General features: G+C 50.3%; 1 protein-coding gene across 4 annotated transcripts; it reads right to left on the reverse strand.

The window, feature by feature from the left end:
• Window positions 1–36: 36 nt before the first annotated feature.
• Window positions 37–19,054, reverse strand: VWA1 (von Willebrand factor A domain containing 1). 4 transcript variants are annotated; one of them, XM_056508101.1, is made up of 7 exons: window positions 18,410–19,054; window positions 13,254–13,491; window positions 11,922–12,247; window positions 7,390–7,668; window positions 6,702–6,974; window positions 3,548–3,817; window positions 37–1,605 (listed from the first exon to the last, which is right to left on the reverse strand). In XM_056508101.1, exons 1-7 carry the CDS (start codon window positions 18,480–18,482, stop codon window positions 1,556–1,558), a joined length of 1,509 nt encoding a protein of 502 aa, XP_056364076.1. In that variant the 5' UTR covers window positions 18,483–19,054; the 3' UTR covers window positions 37–1,555. The 4 variants fall into 4 exon arrangements, with proteins under 4 accessions (XP_056364076.1, XP_056364075.1, XP_056364074.1 ...); XM_056508100.1 differs by having other exon boundaries at window positions 6,702–6,995; window positions 18,410–18,577; XM_056508099.1 differs by lacking the exon at window positions 37–1,605 and adding an exon at window positions 3,406–3,495 and having other exon boundaries at window positions 3,531–3,817; window positions 18,410–18,837.
• Window positions 19,055–20,869: the final 1,815 nt, after the last annotated feature.

Here is a 20,869-nt window from a genome sequence, read left to right on the forward strand (position 1 = left end):
AAACCCACATCAAGCACAAAGGAACCATTCAGTAGCTCTTGTATTTATATTTAATTGTCTTCAGAAGGGTGTGTTACAAGTGGGGGGATGACAATTTAATGTATTGATAAACTATGCAGGGAGTTGTGCAAACTTAACTTCTGTCCTACAGCAAGAACCAACAAAATCATCTTATTGCATGAGCACTTCCAGGGGCTTTGCCATCCCTTCTGCACTGAGATTAATCAGTCACAAATGCACATTCCAAGGGAGGACACAAATCAGGTGAAAATCTCTTTATGGAGTTAATGAATGACTCACCTCCCTTCCATCCCTCTCTCCAAGGCAGCCCAAGGAAAATGCTCCAGAAAAGTGGAGATGAAGGATTGAGCTCTCAGAGACAAAGTCAGGAATAAATGTTATTCTCAGCTCTGAAAGGAGCTGTTTTAAGCTGTTTTAAGAAGGGTTTGTGAGGCTGCATGGGGCTCTCCAACAAACAACATGGCTTCAAAAACAAGTTCCACATGTAGGACAAATAAGCAATAAATTTAAAATAGAGCAAGTGTTATTGAGGGAGGGTGTTCCCACTGATGCTGGGGGTTAGCAGAGAAGTATCTACATTTTTTTACAGCCCTCAGCCTTGAACTTTGAAACCATATGCTTGGTCACTAGGTATTTATAATCAATTTGTCTTTTTTTTTTTTTTTTTTTCCCCAGCTCCCCATTCCAGAGTGGCTTAGAGACAGCAAGTTCAAGCCTGGGGCCAAAAGGAAAATAATCAGATTTACTCTTCTCCCTTAAACCCCTGATTTTTAAGTGTAGCTCAAGCTTAGCACTGGAAACCCAGGATAAACACCAGAGATGTGCTGTGTGTGTTCAGAGTGCAGAGGAATGATAGTGCTGGAGACTTATTGCCTGTAATTAGTTACAGAACAGGCTAATTAATCTCCATGAGGGCAGCAGGATCCCACGTGGTGAAAAGGGATTGCAGGAATGCCAGAGCAATGCAGTGGTGACAATGCAGGACCACAGAATAAGAACAGAAATAAGTGCTTTAGATGGTCTTGTCTGGTTTTTTTGGGCTCCTTGAGCTCAGCTGAGGGCTGAGAGCACATCCCCAGGATTTTGGGTTTCCTGCTCTCTCCCACTCCAGGTTCCTGCTGGCAGCAGGGATGGATTTGGCCACATGGAATCTTTCTGTGAGAGCCCAGGGCACTGAACAGTCCTGGATGTGCTCATAAGCTGCAAAAATCAATCTGCATCGACCTTTAATAAATAGAGAGCAGGCAGCAAGCAAGCAACAGTGAGGATCCCCCACTTTGCCTTGGGGTTGTTACTTGTCAGGCGTGTTTATATGAAATGGGTACAGATTTGGCATCTTTTAGTCAGATTGGTTGTTCCATCCAGCCAGGCCAAGGCTCTGGGAGAACTTGGCAGGGGACAGGATTTGGGCTGGACAAGCAGGACACCTCAAGGGACAGCACAGGCTGGGAGAGGAGGTGCTTTCCTCCCCTGGCTCCTCCTTTTGGTCCAAGTCCTTGTCCCAGCAAGATCCCTTGCTGTGCTGGGAATCAGCTCACTGCAGTCTGTCACTCTCTGTGTGCCTGTATCCTTGAGCCTCTGTAGCTGGAAGAGCACAAGGAAAATAAAAATAAAAATAAAAATAAAAATAAAAATAAAAATAAAAATAAAAATAAAAATAAAAATTAAAAATAAAATTAAAAATAAATGTAAATGTAAATAAATATATATAAAATATATAAATATAGATATAAAAATGAATGTAAAAGAATATAAATATAAATGTAAGTGTAAATATAAAGAAATAAAATATAGATATAGATATAGATAAAATAAAAATAAAAATAAAAATAAAAATAAAAACAAAAATAAAAATAAAAATAAAAATAAAAATAAAATAAAAATAAAAATAAAAATTAATGTCAGCTTTAGCCATGCATTCTCCACATTTGAACCAGAGATTCCACCCCTGGGATTTACTCTCACACTGGGAAAGGTTTCATGGCTTCTGTTTAATTTCACTCCATCCTACCAGGGATTCTTTAATGCCCATGGCAGAAAGTGGTTTCTGGGCAGCAGAAGGAAGAGAGAAATGTTGTGTTTTTATAGCTGGCTGTAATTGTTACCTGTCCCCTGCCACGTGTAAAGGGCAACCGAGGCTTCAAATGGCTTTTACCCAGCACTGCTAGTGCCCGTGGCAGCTTTCAGCAGCGTTCCCACCTCGTTATCCAAAATAACTCCAGCACTGCCTCCATCACCCTTTCCTCCTCCTGCCTGAAACCAGCTCCACTAGGAGGAGTCTTACTCCTAAAAACGTGGGAAGAGCCCAGCTTTGGTGAGCCCCAGTTTGGAATATCCTGTCACACCTGGCGGGGGATGCTCACCTGGCTGGGGATGCTCATGGCTCACCTGGCTGGGATGCTCACCTGGCCGGGGATGCTCCCCTGGCGGGGGATGCTCACCTGGCTGGGATGCTCACCTGGCTGGGATGCTCACCTGGCTGGGGATGCTCACCTGGGTGGGGATGCTCACCTGGCTGGGATGCTCACCTGGCTGGGGTGCTCACCTGGCCGGGGATGCTCACCTGGCTGGGATGCTCACCTGGCGGGGATGCTCACCTGGCTGGGATGCTCACCTGGGTGGGGATGCTCACCTGGCTGGGATGCTCACCTGGCTGGGGATGCTCACCTGGCTGGGAATGCACACCTGGGTGGGGATGCTCACCTGGCTGGGATGCACACCTGGCCGGGGATGCTCACCTGGCGGGGGATGCACACCTGGCTGGGATGCACACCTGGCTGGGGATACACACCTGGCTGGGATGCACACCTGGCTGGGGATGCTCACCTGGCTGGGGATGCTCACAGCTCACCTGGCTGGGATGCTCACCTGGCTGGGATGCTCACCTGGCCGGGGATGCTCACCTGGCCGGGGATGCTCACCTGGCTGGGGATGCACACCTGGCTGGGATGCTCACCTGGCTGGGGATGCTCACCTGGGTGGGGATGCTCACCTGGCTGGGGATGCTCATGGCTCCCCTGGCGGGGGATGCACACCTGGCTGGGATGCTCACCTGGCTGGGATGCTCACCTGGCGGGGATGCTCACCTGGCTGGGGATGCTCACCTGGCGGGTGATGCTCACCTGGCTGGGGATGCACACCTGGCTGGGATGCTCACCTGGCTGGGATGCTCACCTGGCGGGGATGCTCACCTGGCTGGGATGCTCACCTGGCGGGAGATGCTCACCTGGCGGGGATGCTCACCTGGCGGGGGATGCTCCCCTGGCTGGGGATGCTCCCCTGGCTGGGGATGCTCACCTGGCGGGGATGCTCACCTGGCGGGGGATGCTCACCTGGCGGGGATGCTCACCTGGCTGGGGATGCACACCTGGCGGGGGATGCTCACCTGGCGGGGGATGCTCACCTGGCGGGGATGCTCACCTGGCGGGAGGTGCTCACCTGGCGGGGGATGCTCACCTGGCGGGGGATGCTCACCTGGCGGGGATGCTCCCCTGGCGGGAGATGCTCACCTGGCGGGGGTGCTCACCTGGCGGCCGGAGCACGGTGCGGCAGAGGCTCCTGCCGGGCTGGCTGCTGTACACGGGCTGCACGCACACCCTGCCGGAGGAGCCCGGGGGCAGCTCTCCCAGCAGCACGCTGTGCACCTGCGGGGACACGCTGAGCGCCGAGGAGCGCCCCCCGCGCCGCCGGCAGCGCACCCGGTAACCCCGCACGGCCCCGGGGGCGGCGTCCCACGAGGCTCGCAGCGTGCTGGGACCCAGCGCCTCGAAACGGAGGTGAGGCACCCGGGAGCCCTCTGCGGGGAGAGGAGCTTAGAGTCACTCGGGAGCACGCACGGGAGCACACAGGGACACACTGAATTACACAGGGACACACTGAATTACACGGGAGCACACAGGGACACACTGAATTACATGGGATCACACAGGGACATACAGGATCACACAGGGACACACTGAATTACATGGGATCACACAGGGACATACTGAATTATATGGGATCACACAGGGACATACAGGATCACACAGGGACACACTGAATTACATGGGATCACACAGGGACATACTGAATTACATGGGAGCACACAGGGTCATACAGAATCACACAGGGACATACTAAATTACACAGGGACACACTGAATTACATGGGATCACACAGGGACATACTGAATTACATGGGATCACACAGGGACACACTGAATTACATGGGATCACACAGGGACATACTGAATTACATGGGAGCACACAGGGTCATACAGGATCACACAGGGACATACTGAATTACACGGGAGCACACAGGGTCATACAGGATCACACAGGGACACACTGAATTACACAGGGACATACTGAATTACACAGGGACACACTGAATTACACAGGGACATACTGAATTACACAGGGACACACTGAATTACACGGGAGCACACAGGGTCATACAGGATCACACGGGGTCATACTGAATCACACAGGGACACACTGAATTACATGGGATCACACAGGGACATACTGAATTACATGGGAGCACACAGGGTCATACAGGGTCACACAGGGACATACTGAATTACACGGGAGCACACAGGGACATACTGAATTACATGGGATCACACAGGGACATACAGGATCACACAGGGACATACTGAATTACACGGGAGCACACAGGGTCATACAGGGTCACACGGGGTCATACAGGGTCATACTGAATTACACAGGAGCACACCGGGTCACACAGGGTCACACAGGGTCACACAGGATCATACTGAATTACACAGGAGCACACAGGGACATACAGGGTCACACAGGGTCATATTGAATTACAGGGGATCACACAGGGTCATACATAAAATCATACACAAAATGACAGGATCAAACATTGAATCACACAGGGTCATGCAGAATCACACAGGATCACACAGGATCATACATAATATCATGCACAAAATGACAAGAGCAAACATTGAATCACACAGGATCATACAGGATCATACATAAAATCATGCACAAAAAGACAGGATCAAACATTGAATCACACAGGATCACACAGGATCACACAGGGTCATACTGAATTACACGGGAGCACACAGGGACATACAGGGTCATACAGGATCATACAGGATCATACTGAATTACATGGGATCACACAGGATCACACATAGGATCGCACAGGATCACACATAAAATCATACACAAAATGACAGGATCAAATATTGAATTATACAGGATCACACAGGATCACACAGGGTCATACTGAATTACATGGGATCACACAGGATCACACAGGATCACACAGGATCACACATAAAATCATACACAAAATGACAGGATCAAATATTGAATTATACAGGATAACACAGGGTAATACTGAATTACATGGGATCACACAGGGTCATACAGGGTAATACAGGGTCATACAGGATCAGACAGGATCACACATAGGATCACACAGGGTCATACAGGATCACATAGGATCACACATAAAATCATACATAAAATGACAGGATCAAACATTGAATCACACAGGGTCATACAGGATCACACAATCACACATAAAATCATACACAAAATGACTTGATCAAACATTGAATCATACAGGATCACACAGAATAACACAGGATCACATATAGGATCACAGGATCACACACAGGATCACACACAGGATCACAGAGGGTCACACACAGAATGACAGGGTCACACACAGAATCACACAGGATCATACATAGGATCACACAGGATCATACAGAATCAGAGAGGGTCATACAGAATTACACACAGGATCACATAGAATCATACAGGATCACACACAGGATCACACAGAATTACACAGGATTACACACAGAATAACACAGGATCACACACAGAATAACATAGAATCATACAGAATTACACAGGACCATACAGGATCACACATAGAATCACAGAGGATCACACATAGAATCACACAAAATCACACACACAATCACACAGAATCACAGAATGACACAATCATACACAATCACATACAATCACACACAGAATCACACAGAATAACACACAAAATCATAGAATCACACACAGGATCACACACAGAATCACACACAGAATCACACACAGGATGACAGACACGATCACACACAGGATCACACACAGGATCACACAGAATAACACACAAAATCATAGAATCACACCCAGGATCACACCCAGGATCACACCCAGGATCACACGATCACACACAGAATCACACACAGAATCACACACAGAATCACACACAGAATCACACACAGAATCACACACAGAATCACACCCAGGATCACACACACAATCACACACAGAATCACACACAGAATCACACACAGAATCACACAGAATAACACACAAAATCATAGAATCACACCCAGGATCACACCCAGGATCACACACAGAATCACACAATCATACACAGAATCACACAGAATAACACACAAAATCATAGAATCACACACAGGATGACACCCAGAATCACACACAGAATCACACACAGAATCACACACAGGATCACACAGAATAACACACAAAATCATAGAATCACACCCAGGATCACACAATCACACCCAGAATCACACCCAGAATCACACCCAGAATCACACACAGGATCACACACAGGATCACACAGAATCACACACACAATCACACACACAATCACACACTGCAGGGACTCCCTGTGCTCACCTTCCTGGGTGCAGGCCTTGGCTGACAGGGATCTCTCCTTGCCAGACCTGTAGATGGCCGTCACTGTCACCAGGTAGGTGGTGTTGGGTGCCAGCTGCTCCACCAGGGTGCTGTTGTGCCTCCCATCCACCTGCAGCAGCTGCACTGAGTTCCCTGGCAGGGGCCCATAGAGCACCTGGTAGCTGGCCACGCTGTCCAGCACAGGAGCCCAGCTGACGTGGAAGCTGCGGGGCCCAGACTCCGAGATGAGAACCTGAGCTGGGCTGATTTCCTCTGGAAACAGTGCAAAGAAATCTGAGTGAGGGTTTAATGAGGATTATTGACCTGCATCGTATTGGGATTCAAGGGTGTGGGGTTAAAATCAACCCAGCAAGCAGATGTTGATACTCAGCCCAGCCCAAAGAAAAGGGTTTCTCTGCCTGGGCAGAACAACTCAGCCAGAACTGTTCTTGCATGCAGAAAATTAAAATTGTGCACGAGTCCATCTTGAATTTGTCACCCCTGCCCAGGTTTGCAGCTTGCCACCTTTTTGCAGGCATAAATCTGAGTTATTTTCTGCTCTGAGTTCTTCCCCTCTCAAACAGAGATTTCCCTTAGGTGATTCCAGCATCCCCTATCTCCACTGCAGCCTCAGGCAGGAGGCAGGGACCATGTCCTTGTCCCCAGGGAGGGGCTGTGCCCACTTTACCTGGCAGTGTGGTGACCCTGGTGCTCTGGGGGGGGAAGTAGTGCACGTTGGACTCAGGAATCAGAACCACCTCGTAGGTGGTTTCTGGTGTGAGGTCGCTGAGCACGAGGCTGGTGAGAGCCCCAGACACCTGCTGAGTCCTCTTCCCTGCTGGGTCAGCTCCTGGGCCATACTCCAGGCTGTAGTAGCCAGTTTCCTGGGACAGGAGCTTGGGCCACAGCAGGCGGAAGCTGCTGGAGGTGACATCGGTGGCGTGGAGCCGGCTGGCCTGGAGCACATCTGGGAGAGGGACAGAGCAGGAGGCAGGAGTCAGGAGTCAGGAATCAGCAATCAGCAATCAGGAATCAGGAATTAGGAATGAGGAATGAGGAATCAGGAATCAGGAATCAGGAGTCAGCAATCAGGAATTAGGAATCAGCAATCAGGAATTAGCAACCAGCAATCAGGAATTAGGAATCAGCAACCAGGAATTAGGAATCAGCAATCAGGAATCTGCAATCAGGAACCAGCAATCAGCAATCAGGAATCTGCAATCAGGAACCAGCAATCAGGAATCTGCAATCAGGAATCTGCAATCAGGAATCAGGAATCATCCACCCCCAGAGTGTGGCACAGCTGCAGTCCCAGTCCTTCTGGGTGGGAGTGCCTGGAGTCACCCAGGTGTGGCTCCCTGGAATCACCAAAGCACCACATTCCTGGACATGAAGCAGCCCAGAGGGTGAATTCCATTTCTTCATTTCCCTATTTTTCCATTTCCCCTTTTCTCCACTTCCCAGTTTCTCCATTTCTCCATCATTTCTCCTTTTCTCCATTACTTCTCCATCATTTCTCCATCATTTCTCCATAATTTCTCCATCATTTCTCCTTTTCTCCATTTCCCCATTTCTCCATCATTTCTCCACGTCTCCCTGCTCTCTGCAGTGCCCCCTGGCCAGGCAGGAGGGGCAGCACTGGCACTGCCCAGCAGTGCTGCTCCAGCTGGCCTCAGCCCAGCTGAGGCCACTGCCTGCACAGAGCTCCCTTGTTCGGTGACATTCAGCACTCAGAGCCCTCTTGTGCCACCTCACCTCTCCCTGCCCCTGCTCAGAGCCTTCTCTTTGATTTCCAGCCCCCAAATGCCAGCCACAAATACCTCTTGTGATGCTGGGCAGCTCCCCCAGCTCCCTCAGCTGCTTGACCCTTCTGACAGGCGTGGCCTTCTGAGCCCAATTTGGGCAGAATTCTGCTGTTCTCTGCTCTTCCCGAGGGGCAGAAACACGCTGCACTTTGTTTCTAGCTCCAGGGAAGTGACATAGAAAGACATGGAGGTGCTCTTCTGTTTTTAAAGCATTTTTAAGAGCACCCTGAGCATTGAAATCCTTATAAAAGAACTTAATCCTTATAAAAGAACCTTCCAGACACACTCCAGGTAGTTCTCACTGGCTCCCCATTGCTCAGAGGTAAAGGGAGGCACAAAATTCCTCCCAAACCTGCAGGATGGGGTTGCTTTGCACTCCCAGACTTGTCCTTCAGCCAGGGGAGGATCAGCTCTCCTCCTCCTCCCAGGCTCTGCCAACCTCCCTGTACCAAATAAAACAGCCTCAGTTTTTCCTCTGAGCTGTTCCCTGGCTCTCCCAGGCAGGCAGGAACATTTCCCTGCTCTGTGCCCTGCCCATCCCATCCCATCCCATCCCAGCCAGCAGCACTCCACCCACTCCGAGTCCTGGGGCACTGCACCCTTCTGTGAGCCCCACAAACAGCAGGAGCCAAGCCACGAAGGAACAGGGAGCACAGGAAGGGCCTCAGTCCTGCCAAAAATCCTGCCAAAAGCTCAGGGAATGGAAATAAGTGAGCTGGGAGGCAGGGACAGTGTGAGTAAAGGGGCAGATCAAAGCACAGGAGCTCACAGCAAACAGCTCTGCCCCTTTTGCCAGAGCCCAGATGCCTTCAGCAGATAAAGAGGGCAATAAACCACAGAAAATCAATGTCCAATGTGTTCCCCAGCCCCTCTGCTCCCAGAGGGAAGCAGCAAGTTAAATATCCTGCCCTGGACCCAGCCAGCCCTGCCTGGTGACGCTCAGCTGGTGACACTTCCCCCTCCTCCTGCCTTTTGGGGACTCCAGAAAGAACTCTGCACTCTGTTGGCATCCCCTGGGCTCTGCAGGGATCAGGATCAGACTTGCTGCAGGTTTCATGTGAGGGTGAGAAATGCAGCCAGGCAGGAGAACGTGTCCTGATCTGGGGCTGGGAAGCTGCAGATGGAATTTGGGACAAATCATTTCTCCAGTTTCCCTGCTTTGATATGAGTGGGGAAAGGTCTGATTCTGGGAGGGGGGACAACACTTCTCCATCTCCAGGGTGGTCTGAGATCATTCCCTGTGCTCACCTGCTTGGGCTCAGTTCCAGTGAGACCATCAGAACTTATTTATTTGCTGGTGCATCCTGAATCCAGGTTATACCAGCATCCCAAAAATCAGAAATCTGCAGCACAGGAGATCATAAAGGAGGAGATTTGCAGCAGGAGTCACCCAGGACCTTGTCTGGGGTCAGAAATGCCTTGCCCTGAGCCCAGGTGGGGCTGGTGATGTCTGGGGGCAAAGCTTGGCTCAGGAGGTGATGCCAGGGGCTGGAACTGAGCCCAGAGCAAGTGGCTGCAGGCTCAGGACCTGCTGTCAGCTCTGAGGAATGCCCTGGTTTCACAACACTGGGGGGTTCTTCTCCAGGAGCAGAGCTCCAAGTGCCACATTTTGGGCACATCTGAGATGCAACAGAAGGAGCCTGAGCTCCTGCACAGCCTGAGAGCCTTCCCTGCCTGCCAGGATCCAGCTGTGCCACAGCCAGGCTGGCTGGGAGCTGCAGATTTATTCCAAGGGCCAAGGAGAAAAAAAAAGGCAGTGGACAAAAAAGAAAAAAAAAAACAAAACAAAACAAAATAACAACAAAACCCCCCCCCCAAAAAAAACACCAACAAAACAAACAAACAAAACTCCAAACAAAACAAAAAACAAAAACAAAAACAAAAACACAACAAACAAACAAACAAACAAACAAACAAACAAAAAAACCCCAAAAAAACCCCAAAAAAAACCAAAACAGAAAAACCCCAAAAAAGGAAAAAAAAAACCAAAAAATCCAGGCACTGGACACACCCAGGCATCCCCAGTCCTGTCCTGCAGCCCTTCACAGAGCAGAGCAGCACTGGGGCTGTTCTCCCAAACTTGGGGCTGTTCTCTCAAACTTGGGGCTGTTCTCCCAAACTTGGGGCTGCTCTCCCAAAGCTTCTGCTGGCCAAGTCAGGCCGTGGGTCTGGTGGATGTGGAACATGCCAGGACAGGGATTTATGGAATAAAAACATTCCTTTCCCATAGTCTCAGTGCTGACAGCAGGCACCTTAACTGTGTTTTGTAAGAGAAGAACTGCAGGAGTTGGTCTCAGCCTTTGCTGGTGAATTTGGGAGTCAGATCTACCCTAGACAAGAGTTGGACCAAATCCTTGCCAGGGACACAAATCCCATTTTGGATTTGTTCAACACATGGTGTTCCTCCATCAGCTGCCACAGAGACAATGTTTGAGAGGGAAAAAAAATAAATAAAATCACCCTGAGTGAAAAAATCAACTCAAGGGGCTCAATCCACAATCAGCAGAGGTGAAATCATTCCTGTTTGGGAAACCTGTGGTTAACAGCCTGTGCAGGTGGGGGCATTTCCCTGGCTTGTGCAGATGCCTGACCTGCATGACTCATTCCAAAGACTTGTGGGCTTTTAAGGAATTCAGATATTTTGCTGCCTGAGTTCCTCATTCCCAGCTGAACTCCTCACAAACACAAGTTCATCTCACCAAAGGGAATTTGTCCCACTCAATCAAACAATCCAAGGGGAAATATTTGTCCCAGACCACCCTATTTGTGTAGTTTATTTACTTGTTTGTTGTTTTGGTGCTCCTCATTAGTTTTATTTTTTGGGGACATGGGTATTACATGATGAACTTTTACAGGCAGGTTTGTTTTTTTTTTTTTTTGCCTAGCAAAATATTTTGAGAATATGGAAACCATAAGCAAGACTGAAATGAAAGCAGTTTTCAACTGAGTGGCTGGAGAGCAACAATGTGGATGCCTGAAGGTCTCTTTGTTAAGATAATGCCAGTTGCTGCAAATACCAAAGAGCAGCAGAGATCCCCTCCTGGCATGACAGGAAGGGTCCAAAATAAGGTTTAGAGATAAGAAAGCAGTAAAACATGGTGATGCAGCAATTCCTATAGGTTGTAGGTAAAAGTTAGAGAATTTGTATCTTGTATTAGATTGGTTGGTGGAAATTAGAGTGGTCAACATAGATTTATTGTGTTGTAAATGGGAAAATTGCTCTCTTACCTCTTAGAACTCTTTTTACCCTGGCAGCTCCCAGCTAAGCCCTATTTACCCACCCCCTACCAATAACCTACAAACCCCAAAACCAAAATACCGAGTTCGCCCTGAGCGCCGTCCGCTCCCCAAATTCCCACGGAGGGGATTCTCCCAAATTCAGCCACGCACCAACCCCACCCTGAGCCCAGCCTACCTAGGATGGCACCCCTGAGCTCCTGGGTGATGATGGGCAGGTCATCCACGTCCACAAAGTGCAGGTGTGTGTCTGCGGGCGGGCTGGCAGCGGCCGAGAGCTGCAGGAAGCTGCCGCGGCCGGTGCTGACGATGAAGACGGTGACACCCTCCTCCTTCAGCTGCTGCGTGGGCCCCGAGATGTCATCGCTGGAGAAACCATCTGTCACCCACACCAGCACCTTGGGCACGCCGGGCCTGGCCCCAGCCTGGCTGCTGAAGAGCTTTTCCTTGGCAAAGGACAGGGCTCTGCCCGTGTTGGTGTCGCCCATCAGCTGCCGCGTGCCCCTGATCGGTGCGAAGGGCGGGTTAGGAAAACTTTATTGATAAAGATTTTGAGCATGTAGAAATTATAAAGTTATTTGAGCATATAGAAATTATAAGTAGATGATATGTACCCCCCGAGAAAGGCCCCTGGGACTTAATCCCCTGAAGACAAAGAAACCTTTCAGAGCGATGCCCCCCCTCTTTCCGTATCAAAAGCTCTGCTAATTTTTAGGATTCCTGTTGGTTTTTAAAGTAGTTAAGTGATTGGTTTTTAAGTCAAGTGATTAGTTTTTAAAGTAGTTAAGTCATTGTTTTTTCCCTCACTTAGAATTTTAAAGTAATTGGATAGTTTTGTAATTTGTAGTTTTATTGGTTAGGAACTCAACCCTCTACAAAGCTGTAAAAACCCTTTGTTCTACCATGTAATTTGATTTTGCATGTGGGAAGCCTTCAGAGAAATAAACTGTCTATGGAACCTCTGCAGCAAAGTCCCAAAATCTTTTCAGCCAGTTTTGTAGCTGTACTGCATCAAGGACTTTCCAAACTTGTAGCAGCTTGAGGCTAAAACAAGCAAGATTGAAATGAAAGTTATTTTTGAGGTACTAAACTTTAGTTACTCAATAACTAGAAGACAATGGGATGGCTAGCTGAAAGTAATTTTTTTTTTTTTGATAGAACAATGTTTTTTGCTGGAGAGCAGGTTTAAAGGTCACAGAAGACTTTGCTAGCTTGGCAGAAAGGGTTTAAAGAGTAGTTTTTAAGGTTTAAAGTATAACACATTATAATAATGCAATAATTTTTACTGGCTGTGTGTAAATGCTATAAAATTTGTATTTTGTGTCAGATTGGTTAGTGGAAATTAGAATATTTAACAGTAAAAAAATTATTGTATTGTAAAGGGGAAAATTGCGCTTTTTTTATTTTTACTTTTTTTTGTTTTGCTTTGAGCTTCAAACTCCAAAACCACCTTATAAAAAAACGCCCAAATTCATCCTAACAACCATCCCCCCAACAAAAACTCTCACACCTGATGGCTTCTCTGAGGGTGCCACTGGTCTGGTACTGGTCAAACGGGAACTCCATGGTGGGGGTGGTGCTGATGTGGATGATGCTGGTCTGGATGTCCCCAGGGCCAAAGGTGAAAGGGTGTAAAAGGTCCCACATGAACTCCTTGACCTTGGAGAACTCATAGTGGGAGACGCTGGCAGAGCTGTCCAGCAGGAACAGGAGGTCGCCCTTGGTGCTGGAGATGGGTGGCTGGGGGCCTGGCAGGGCACAGACAAGGAGCAGCATCAGTGCAGTGCAGTGAGCACAAACCCTGCACAGGCACCTGCTGGGAGAGCTGGGCTGTCCTGGCCAAATCCCAGGGCTCTGCTGGGTGAGACAGCAGAGGCACAAAGACCTCCTGGAATAACAGCAGGGATCAGGCAGAGCTAGTTAGAGTTTCCTGGGGGTGACAGGGTGAGGGGGGTGCTGGCAGGGAGGAGGCTGAGATGGGATATGGGGAAGAAATTCTGTGAGGCAGGTGCCCCTGGATCCCTGGAAATGTCCCAGGCCAGGCTGGACAGGGCTGGGAGCAGCCTGGGATATTGGAAAGTGTCCCTGCCCATGGCAGGGGTGGAATGAGATGGGATTGAAGGATTTAATGTCCCTCCCAGCCCCAAGCATTCCCTGATTCTGTGGCCAGCCTGGAGAGATCCTGCACCCAGCTGGATCCCAGCCGGTTCTGTGTGACCAGCCCAGCTCACCCCGAGCCACAGGAACTCCCTGCAGTGCCCAGAAAACGAAAGTGAGCTCCAGGAACCAGCACCTCACCCAGCAGAGCTGGACTGTGACCCCACAATGCCAGAAATCCCAGTGGCATTCCAGCAGGGCTTTGGGCTTGGCTGCACCAAGCAAGGCAAACCACAGCCCTGAGCTCTCCCCTCTGCTGGAAGGAGTCCAAGCCACTGGTTTGGCTGGCAGGACTCAGGGAGAGATCTTGGCAAGGCAGGGATGTTCTTCCCCTCTGCTCCTCTCCCCTTGGGAAGCGTCCCTCGCTTCCCAAATGTTGCAAGGAGCAGCTGGAAAAGCGTCCAGCCCTGGCAGGGCAGGGATCAGTGGCCAAAGGACGTTCCTGCAGCAGGGAACAGCAGGGTCATGGGCACCAGCACGGGGAGGGAGCTGGGAATTCACCCCGAGGGAGCAGAAATCCCAGTGCTGCTAGAGCTGCCTGCGTGGGGAACAGCTGGGTGAGCTCCAGTGTGAGACACCAGGGAGCAAAGGGGAGTCACAGCCTGTGTGAAACCCCAAAAGAAAAAGGGGAGTCACAGCTTGTGTGAAACCCCAAAAGAACAGAGGTTTGGGGAGTCACAGCCTGTGTGAAACCCCAAAAGAACAAAGGGGAGTCACAGCTGTGTCCTTTTTTCTGAAACCCCAAAAGAACAAAGGTTTGGGGATTCACAACCACGTCCTTCTGTGTGAAACCCCAAAAGAACAGAGGTTTGGGGAGTCACAGCTGTGTCCTTTCATGTGAAACCCCAAAAGAACAAAAGGAGTCACAGCTGTGTCCTTTCATGTGAAACCCCAAAAGAACAGAGGTTTGGGGAGTCACAGCTGTGTCCTTCTGTGTGAAACCCGAAAAGAATGAAGGTTTGGGGAGTCACAGCCATGTCCTTTTGTCTGAAACCCCAAAAGAACAGAGGTTTGGGGAGTCACAGCTGTGTCCTTTCATGTGAAACCCCAAAAGAACAAAGGGAGTCACAGCTGTGTCCTTTTTTTGTTCCCTGCAGCTCTGGGGCACCAGGAGGGCCGGGCATCCCCTTCACATCCCTTAAACTGGTTTTCCCCATCACTGCTGTGTGAATCAGGGAGAGCCCCAGTGTGACACCACAGGGTTTTGGTGAATAACTGGTTAACAAAACCGGTGGGCAGGGCTGTGTTTTGGGGTTGAGACCCTCTGTGTGTGGAGCAGAAAGCTTCTCCTTCATTCCATCCCATCTGTAACACTCAGTCCTGCACGAGATGGAAACAAATCCCTCCTATTCAGCAGAAAGAGTCCATTAAATAAAAATCGAGACAAAAGCTCTGACCCCCTCAGGAGCATCCAAGGCTCAGAGAGCAGACGCTGCAGGTCCAGCTTTTCATTTCAAATTTCAATTTCCATCCTTGTCCTGCCTCCAGCACAAACAGCCATCCGTGCCAGGGGTGTGGCTGGTGACCAGCAAGCAGCTGCTGCTCTCAGGCACTCTGCTCACTTCACACGGCTCTGGCCAGGTGCCAGTGAGGATTTCTCATTTTTAGGGGGGGTTTGGAAGGAAAGGGGCATCCAGCAGTTCCCTGAGTGTTGGGATAACTCGTGTCAGTGGCACGGGACACGGGCGGGGTCCTGCTGAGATCGCTGCGTGCTGCCCGGTCACTGCACTGGGCTCAGGAGTGTTTTGGTTTGATGGTTTGGTTTGATGAGTGTTTTGGGGAGCAGGGTGTCACCATGGAAACACTGCTGGCCTTTCCAGCAGGAGAACAGCTGGCCAGATGCTGACAGCAGACATCCGCTCACGGAGCTCCCCACGCTCGCAGCTGGGAGCTGAGCACGCCCCGCACGCCTGATTTACACAGCCTGGAGCTCGTGGGGCTCCCTCACAGCCAGGCAGGATCATCTCCTGTCTGGGTTAACTGCCTTTGACATCCCACGTTTGTCTTCTCTCACTGCTTGGCCACGCCAGGAGAGAAGTTCTGCTGTGAGAGGAGCAGGGGCTGAGCTTCCCTGCGGCCCCTCTGGATCACAGTGAGAGGCAGGAGGGGAAGGCAGCACCTGTATCTGGCACAGAATTCGCCCCAAGGAGGGTCTGACACCTCAAACCATGCCAGAGATCACAGTGAGAGGCAGGAGGGGAAGGCAGCACCTGTATCTGGCACAGAATTCGCCCCAAGGAGGGGTCTGACACCTCAAACCATGCCAGGGATCACAGTGAGAGGCAGGAGGGGAAGGCAGAACTCTGCCTGGCACAGAATTCACCCCAAGGAGGGGTCTGACACCTCAAACCATGCCAGAGATCACAGTGAGAGGCAGGAGGGGAAGGCAGAACTCTGCCTGGCACAGAATTCTCCCCAAGACACCCAGGAGGGGTTTGACACCTCAAACCATGCCAGAGAGCCCGTGGGAGATGGGGGTGTCACTGATGATGAAGGGCTGACATCCCCCAAGCACAAAATAATTAAAAGCCTTTAGAGGTTCCAGCTCCTCCGTGGCACAGAGTTCAGGCTGGGAAATGGCCCTGCAGAAAAATCCCAACAGCAGGAGGGGAGCTGTGCTGCATCTCCCATGATCTTTCCATGAGTTTCACTCTCTCTGCTGTTTTATCAACAGTTCTGGGCTCATGGAATTATGCCAGTGCTTCAGAGGTCAGTAAGGGCAGGTCCCCCACGAAGTGTCATGGAGGGGCCATGTCTTTGTTTTTCACTCACAACAGCAACATCCCCATCATTTTCTGCTGATGGCAGCCCAGGAAACAACAATCAAATTCCATTTACCCAAGCCCAAACCATCCAAAGGCTGCACTTTACATGGAGGCAGCTGAGATCTGAATCTGGACCCAAAGAGGGAAGGGGGGAATTGGTCATGGTCTGCCTTGACTTTGTGCAGGAATCCAAAATCCACTGTCCAGGACAATCCAGTGCCCATTGTCCAGGACAATCCAAAATTTACTGTCCAGGACAACCCAGTGCCCACTGTCCAGGACAATCCAAAATTTACTGTCCAGGACAATCCAGTGCCCACTGTCCAGGACAATCCAAAATTTACTGTCCAGGACAATCCAAAATTTACTGTCCAGGACAACCCAGTGCCCACTGTCCAGGACAATCCAAAATCCACTGTCCAGGACAATCCAGTATTTACTGTCCAGAGCAATCCAGTTCATCCCTAACACAGCTCACCCCAAACACACTCTCTGCCTCTGGAATGCCAGCCCTGGCTCTGTCACACACCCTGAGGGTCTGAGCATTGTTCAGAGCCCGGGTTGGGAAAATGCCACAGCTCCCAGGGCAGCAGGGTGGCAGGACAACGGGAATTGTCCCTGGGTGGGTGTGGGGTGCAGGGACAATGGCAGGAGCTGCAGCTCCATTCCTGGGACAGAATCCTGGGACAGAACCAGAGGGACAGAACCAGAGGGACAGAACCATTCTGGTTTATACAAACCCCAATACTTTTATGATTAACACAAATCTTTTATCAGTTATCACAGAACCCAGAGGGACAGAACCAGAGGAACAGAACCCACCTGGGACACTGAGAGACAGAACCAGAGGGACAGAACCATTCTGATTTATACAAACCCCAATACTTTTATGATTAACACAAATCTTTTATCAGTTATCACAGAACCCAGAGGGACAGAACCAGAGGAACAGAACCCACCTGGGACACCGAGGGACAGAACCAGAAGGACAGAACCAGAGGGACAGAACCCACCTGGGGCACTGAGGGACAGAACCAGAGGGACAGAACCCACCTGGGACACCGAGGGACAGAACCAGAGGGACAGAACCCCCCTGGCACACCAAGGGACAGAACCAGAGGGGCAGAACCCACCTGGCACACCGAGGGACAGAACCAGAGGGACAGAACCCACCTGGCACACCAAGGGACAGAGCAGTGGGACAGAGCCCAGCACCCTGGGAGGGATCTGAGCCTCCCTGTGCACCCAGCACAGCCAGGGCTGCTCTGTCTCAGGAGCTCCTGGCCAGGCACACTGGAGGTTTTCCCTCTCATTTCCCAGCAGACTGCAGTGAAACCCAAACCCGCTGCCAGCCCTGCAGGACTGACCCATTTCCACTTTCCCCAGAGTGTCCAAGAGACTCCAGAGCAGATTGTGCTGGTTGAGTTACAGAGATTAGCAGCAGGACACAGTGCTAATCGCTGCCTTGGCTTCTCCCAGCGCCTGTCCTCAAGTCCTCGGCGAGGAGCGAGGACTTTTCCACATGATTGCTCCCAACCCTGCAAATTCCTGCAACAATTTCCTCTTCCCCACTGGAAAAAAAAAAAAACCACAAAACCTCTTTCTAAGCAGAAATTGCAGACAGGTTGGTTTGTTTCTCGTGAACAAAGCACAGCTTAACACCTAAAGCAGGTTTTAGAAAAAAAGAAGTTTAAAAAAGAAAAGCAAGCAGCACCGGAACGCCTTTGCTTCCCCAGGCACTCACCTGGCTCAGGTGTGTCCTGTCCCGCAGCGAGCCGCAGCCACAGCCCAAGGGAAAGCAGCGCCTGGGCCAGCATAGCAAAGCCTGGTGCTGGGTTTAGACCGGCTCGGGTCCGCGGGCTGGGCTCTGTGGAGGCAGGTCCGGAGCCGGGGCTCGCTCATGGTCCCGCTGCCATCCTGCCGGTCCCCGCGGGCTGTGCTGCGAGCTCCGGCTCCCGCAGGCAATCCCGATTCTCCTTCCTCCCCCCTCCCGACTCCTTTCAAAGCCGTAAATCCATCCTGACAGCGGGAGCCCGAGGAGCAGCTCCTGCTGCGCTCCCTCGCCCCGGCAGCGGGGATTCTCTCTGTGTGTGCAGCTGGCTTCAAAAATATATCCCTATAGATAAAACTTTGGCCTTGCGAGGCACTGGCAGCAGGCCAGTAACCAGAGGGAAACAAGAAAAAAAAAAAAAAAGAAAAAGAAAGAAAAATAAAAAAAAAAAAAAAAAAGCGGGGGGAAAGAAAAGCTGCGAGAAACCCAAAGCGCTGCTCTGCTGGAATGAGCTAGAAGAAGGGGAAAAAAAAAAAAAAAAAAAACCACGTTTATAAAGGAAAGAAAGGGTAGGAAAGGCTGGGGAGCTGCCCTGCCCTGGGAATATTGGCCAATCTTCTGGGAGGAGCATTCCACAAGCTGCCTCCCACGGGTGGGGGACACTCGGAGCTCCTGGAAGGGCTGTGGGGACACCAGGACGGGCAGGAATTACAGCAGGAGCCCTGCCCAGCTGGGAAAGGCAGGGAGAAATAGTGGGAATTGCAATAGTGGGGATTGCAATATCGGGAATTGCAATATCGGGAATTGCAATATCGGGAATTGCAATATCGGGAATTGCAGCTGGCACAGGAACAGCCCAGGGATTGTCTGTCTCAGCCTGGTGTCAAACACAGGCTCAGCTCTGGGATCCCAGACTAAAGATAAACCTGGGATAAAGATAAATCTCAGCTATCTCCCAGATAAAGACAAATCTCTCCCTGGGTGAGGGGAGCAAACACCAAAAACACCGAGGTCCAGCCTCTCCTGTGTGCAGGGATTTCTGCCAGGACACCACAAACCAACCCCAAATTCCCTTTCCCAGAAATTTCCCAGCTCTCCTCACATCAGCACTTGGCTCCCACTCCTCAGGTGAGGTGACAACAATTCCCTTTCCACTGTAGTTTTTTTCCTGGACAGGAGCTGGGAAATGACATCCAGTTATGGAGAGACCCATCAGATTCATCCCCCTGGCTGAAAAGCAGCAAAGAAGGGATGTTTGGGAGCTTTTGGGATTGCAGACACTGGTGAGCAATATTTCCTCCAATTTTATTTCCTCTCCCCTGGGAACTGTAAAAAAAAAAAAAAACAAAAAAAAAACTCACCAGGAGTTTGGGGCCAAGGAGTGTTCAGAGTGGAAAAAAGCTGTGTCCAAACTCATCCAGCAAATGGAAAAGCAGGCTGGAGATGCAATTAAAAACCTGCATTTTCCAATTAAAGGAGATCTAATTAAAAATCTGTGGATTCAGAGAGTTGAGGGCACTTGTTTGTGTTCCCCTCCCAGTCTGGGGCCTGTCTGCACCCCAGGATGATCCATCCCCTCCCTGTGCTGGGAACAGCCTCACCCAGCCCGGCTGCACCAGCTGCATCCCAGGTTTTGGGGGAATGGGATGTGGGTTTAGGGGATGGGGTGTGGGTTTAGGGGATGGGATGTGGGTTTAGCGGGATTTGATATATTTTCAGGGGAATGGGATATGGCTTTGGGGGGATGGGATGTAGTTTAAGGGGATGGGATATGGTTTTATGGTAATGGGATATGGTTTTATGGTAATGGGATATGGTTTTAGGGGAGTGGGATGTGGTTTTAAGGGGAGTGGGATGTGGTTTTGGGGGGAATGGGATACAGTTTTAGGGGAATGGGAGATTGTTTTAAGGGATGGGATATGGTTTTAGGGGAGTGGGATATGGTTTTAAGGGGATGGGATATGGTTTTAGGGGAGGGGATATGGTTTTGGGGGGAATGGGATACAGTTTTAGGGGAATGGGAGATGGTTTTAGGGGAGTGGGAGATGGTTTTAGGGGGATTTTATATGTTTTCAGGGGATGGGATATGGGTTTGGGGGGATGGATATGGTTTAAGGGCAGTGGGATGTGGTTTAAGGGATGGGATATGGTTTTTAGGGGATGGGATATGGGTTTAGGGGAGTGAGATATGGTTTTTAGGGGAGTGGGATATGGTTTTAGGGGAATGGGATATGGTTTAAGGGATGGGATATGGTTTTGAGGGAATGGGATATGGTTTTGGGGGGATGGGATATGGTTTAAGGGGATGGGATATGGTTTTAGGGAATGGGATATGGTTTTGGGGGATGGGATGTGGTTTTAGGGGGATTGGATATGGTTTTGGAGAATAAGATGTGGTTTTAGGGGATGGGATATGGTTTTAGGGGATGGGAT

Source organism: Oenanthe melanoleuca, chromosome 21 (assembly GCF_029582105.1).
Source record: "Oenanthe melanoleuca isolate GR-GAL-2019-014 chromosome 21, OMel1.0, whole genome shotgun sequence".
In the NCBI taxonomy this organism is placed as follows: domain Eukaryota; kingdom Metazoa; phylum Chordata; class Aves; order Passeriformes; family Muscicapidae; genus Oenanthe; species Oenanthe melanoleuca.

Coding starts and splice junctions, on each gene's coding strand:
- VWA1 (XM_056508098.1), bottom strand. CDS start 18,482: ATGCTGGCCCAGGCGCTGCTTTCCCTTGGGCTGTGGCTGCGGCTCGCT. Junction 3,818..6,701: donor CAAGGCCTGCACCCAGGAAG/GTGAGCACAGGG, acceptor CTCTCCCCGCAG/AGGGCTCCCGGGTGCCTCAC. Junction 3,496..3,530: donor CAGGTGAGCACCCCCGCCAG/GTGAGCATCTCC, acceptor CATCCCCGCCAG/GTGAGCATCCCCCGCCAGGT.